The 4,327-nt window shown below is 53.8% G+C and overlaps 1 protein-coding gene across 1 annotated transcript in view; it reads right to left on the bottom strand.

Moving 5' to 3' along the window:
• Positions 1-4,321, bottom strand: part of MSI1 (musashi RNA binding protein 1) — a 28,291-nt gene extending 23,970 nt beyond the window's left edge. The window contains exons 1-2 of the mRNA XM_005421482.2: positions 4,261-4,321; positions 4,063-4,147 (exon numbers count right to left, since the gene is read on the bottom strand). Of these exons, the coding sequence (XP_005421539.1) occupies positions 4,063-4,147; positions 4,261-4,289 (114 nt within the window). The 5' untranslated portion in view covers positions 4,290-4,321. The remainder of the gene's footprint in view (positions 1-4,062; positions 4,148-4,260) is intronic.
• Positions 4,322-4,327: the final 6 nt, after the last annotated feature.

The following is a 4,327-nucleotide window of genomic DNA, read 5'->3' on the forward strand; positions in this document are numbered from 1 at the left end:
CCCCCCCCTCCCTGGGCGGGCTGAGCCTCCATTGTGCCTGTTCAGCTTCCCTATAAACCTGCTGCTGGCCGGAGCAGCCGGGCCCGCGCCGCCATCCAGGTGCCGCGTGTTGATGGCCTCAGCACGGATGAGCGCGTGCCCACATCGGCCTCACACCACCACCAGCACCACCACAAAAGCTGGGACAACACCAATGCAGCTGCAAGCCAAACACCCACAAAGCCTTCTCTCCTCCTCAGCCACCACTTCTTTCTTTATAGCCTATTTTTACAGGAACTCCTGTAAAGTTACATCACATCGGGGATGATCCAGACCTACAAATCAGCTTACAAAGACCTGTGGTAAAGGCAGGTTTGGCTCATCCCCACACTTGGACAGGCTGCAGCTGGGAGGGTAGGCTGGAGCATTGTCCCATCAGCCCAGCAGCTCCAAAAGGAAGCTGTGTTTCTCCAGCTCCTCTCACTGCTTTGTTCAGCTTTCCAGCCTGGCTGCCCTCCCGTCCCGCATCCTTTTACTTGTCTCACAGCCCCAGAGCTTGGCCCCCCTCTGCCCTTCCACCAGCTCCTCTCACTGCCTTCCCCACCTCCATCCTGACTCACAGCTTACAACATAAATAAACTCAGCACGTAGGTAAACACAGGCAAAACTGAAGAGCACAAATAAATTCAAAAATAAACCTCTCTCCCCAAGCTCCAAGCGCCGGCAGATTAGCATACCCTCCGGTACCTCCCTGGGGCATCGGAACCATCCAGGCCCTCCCCTCCCCAGGCACACCCCCCCTCCTCCCCACTGCTTCCTGGCTAGTGCAGACACCCACAGCGAATTCTGAGGACAGGGGACGGCAGGAGACCAGGAGGTTGATGGCAGATAATAAGCAAAAACAATAATCTACTGTCTTTTACTTCTCAGCCAGTGTCATTCAGCTCCTGCCAATAAGATGCTTTCATACTCAGCAATGCTAAGCTCAGCCTCATTTTCTCATTACCCTGAGTGTGATCAACTGGGCAGAGATAACGTGTCCTCCTGGCTGGAGAGAGCAGGCAGTCATTTCACAAATTCTTCTGCACAACCAGCTATTGTTGCAGGTAGAGGGAGGCTGGGGTGACTGATTGCAGGCACAGCCCTGGGAACACGCAGAGGGGAGTGAGTTCGGTGCCGGACTCAAGTTACTCAAACTGGACTGCTCCTTGGCTGCTGGAGTCTTTCCTAATTAAAGCAAAGGCACCGGTACCTTATTCCCTCATTTCTGGTGTTAAAACAAATAGCCCTGGAGGAGTTGTGTTTCAGTGTCACCCACTGACGTAATGGATCCTTTTTACAAACCCAGATAGAAATCTGCTAAGAGCATTCAGAACTGCTCAGATTGTATCCAAAAAACAAAACCCCAGATCAGGCTGCAGTGAATGGAAGTCACCTGAGCTCGAACTGCTTCCAGTTCACCCCAAAAGACTTTGGTAATGAGGAATCCCACTGAAGTTGCAGGTGTACCAACAGGCCAGCCAGGTCCTTAGTAATGTTCTTCAGGCCACATACAGCCCCATTTCATAGCTCAGAGCTCCTAAGTGCTGTGTTAGCCTAGCTGGTATCAGTGTCCCAAAGCACAGGGAAGGCTGGGAAGGACCTGCCAGACGTCAGGTCCGGGTTTGTTCTTCATTGTACCTCTGTCACTACCCCTGCCCTGCTGGTCTGCACTGCAGGGGAGCTGCAGATCACTCCCTCCACCACAAAAGACAAACCCAGCAAAAACTCAACAATGGCAACAAAGAAACAACGGGATGACCCAGCACTGCCAAGTGCTCTTCCCAGAGCGCGTAAAGAAGCAGCTCAAGGCAGCGGCCAGCTGCAGCTTTACAAAGTCGTGCAAATCTTTTACCTTGAGACTGTAAAGCCAATTCTCATATCAAGTATTTTCAAAAACAACCCTGTAGTCTGCTATCTAGCTTACAAACAAGAGGAGTCTGAAAAGAACAAGGCTGCTCTGAAGAATTGGGCCAACCACCTTCATTAGGGTAGGAAGAATCAGAAGACAATAAAGCAACAAGTTGAGCAGACACTGTCTATCAAATGCTGTTTGCCAGGAGACACCAAGCCCCATGAGAAGGCTGTCCTTACAGGACACCAGGCCTTTTCCTGCAAAGTTTCATAAAACTCTAAATTAAGATTTAGATAAGTTTGTGTCATTTAACCCATGACTCACAGCAAAGCCTTTCACCTCAGCAGGGAAAAGTCATATGGAGATTCCATGTGCTCCCATAAGATCAACCTCTCACGAGGCAAAACACCCCAAAATACCTGACCCAGCTGAAAACTGCACCAAACAAAAAATAGGAACGAAGGGGGAAGAGGACCAAAGTTCCTAACAAAGAAGACCCTGGTGAAACTGTCCCCATTCTCTGTGCGTGCCGGCGGGGTGAGCGGAGCAGATGCAGCAGGGAATTTCAATGGCCACGAGGCCCTTCTGTTCTCCTGCAGCGCCCACGGTCCCTTCCTGCCCGCCTGGGCTGCACCCGGGGCCGCACAGCCGGCAGTGGCAGCTTGGGGAGGAGAATGGACAGCGTGGATTTCAGCTCGCTCCCAGCCCTGAAACACTTCCAGGATTAGTGCTACAACCAACATCCATCACTTGCCTTTTCAAGAGGGGTCTATGCCAGCCCACAGACTCATGACAGGACTAGCTGATCAGACACTGTGTTTACACAGGCTAGTGAAAAAAAAAAGAGAGAGAGAGAAAAAGAAAACCCTGGGCCCTCCTCAAAAGACATTACTGTAAACCCACCCCCCAGAGCAAAATTCACATCACTCCTGGAAGGAGGAGGGCCAGGAGTCCTGGGGACCAAGCCTCAGCCAGGAAGGCTGGGGTGGGTTTAACCAGGAGCTCCCGTGGGGAGGAAGGACCTGTGCACATCAAAGGGAGCGATCCAGGCAGTTAAACAGGAACAGACATAAATCTTGCTGCAACTCATGCCGTAAACCCTAAGAAAGAGGGTCTCGCTCTCCCGCCCTCTCCTTCTGCCAAGATAAAGACTAGGACGCCTGGGCCACGCAGTGCAAGAAATAAAACTCTGCAGTTGGACTCGTCAGCAGCCCTTGCCCGGAGCCAGAACATGCCCCCTCACCATGCCATCCCCTTGCAGCCCCCGCCACTCCCCCGTCCCTACCCTCACCTTCACCCCGGGGCAGCAATAAGGAAAAGGAATTCAGGGGAAGGCAAGTCACTGAAACTAAAGAAAAGGGACCTCCCACTCAGACATCTCACCCCCACCCCTCAAAACAGTCTGCACATCTCCTGAGCACCACAGATTCGCAAGGCAGGACCCACCACCTTACGCCACTAGTCCAGTGAGCCACCAAATCTTTCTGCTGGCCCATCTGGGGGTCCTCATCACCCAGACTTGCAAAGTGAGGGCTGGAGCCACAGCCACTCCAAGAAGCCGGTGGTAGCCCACACAGGCAGACACTGGCCATACTTGGAGACAACAAAGTCCTGAACCTCCACGACCATTACAAAAACTTCATTAGGGAGACCACAAGAGAGTCTCTGGGGTGCACAGAATGAGGGCTCTCTGCCGGGAAGGGGGGATGCACAGGCCACCATGGCCAGGGAAGCAGGGCCTGGGTGCTGGGGAACAGCACTCCTGAGGAGGGATCAGTGCTCAGCAGCACACAGGATGAAAGGGCGGCTTCCCTTTCTCGGAACACAGCCACATCTTATTTCCCGGGGCAAATCCTCATCCCAAACGTGTTCAGGTGTCCCAGCTCCAAGAAGGCTACAGTCACTGCCGGGATGGGCCTTGAGATGGGCCTTACAACCAACGAGCGAGAAGAAAACCATCACCAGGATCCACAGACCCACACCAGGAATCGGCACACGGTGAGCCCTGTGCTCGGACGGCAGCTAAGCTACCCGCCGGCAAGTGGGACAGAGAAGGGAACGATCGATCCGTATCAGGAATCAATAGTTTACAACCTCTAACTGGAAATCAAACACTACAATCGACGGCTGCTCCGAGCACAGCCGTTCCGCCGGTAAATGCACCCCTGAGATGAGAGAAGTCATCTCACCGTCTTGGAGTCCAGTTCATGTCTGGATTGGGCCAGGACCTTGTCGACGCCAGCCTGGTCCATGAACGTGACGAACCCGAAGCCCCTGAGCCCCGCAGCCCGGGCAGAAGAGGGGATGCAGAGAGAAGAGAGAAAGTTGGTTAAAGTGGCGGTCGGGCCGCGGCGGGGGCGAAGGGAGGCGCGGGCCCGGCCTCTCACCTGGATCTCTTTGTCAGCGGGTCCCGCATCACCAGGCACTCCTTCACCTCGCCGAACTGGCTGAAGT

This window comes from Geospiza fortis, unplaced genomic scaffold, assembly GCF_000277835.1.
Source record: "Geospiza fortis unplaced genomic scaffold, GeoFor_1.0 scaffold408, whole genome shotgun sequence".
In the NCBI taxonomy this organism is placed as follows: Eukaryota; Metazoa; Chordata; class Aves; order Passeriformes; family Thraupidae; genus Geospiza; species Geospiza fortis.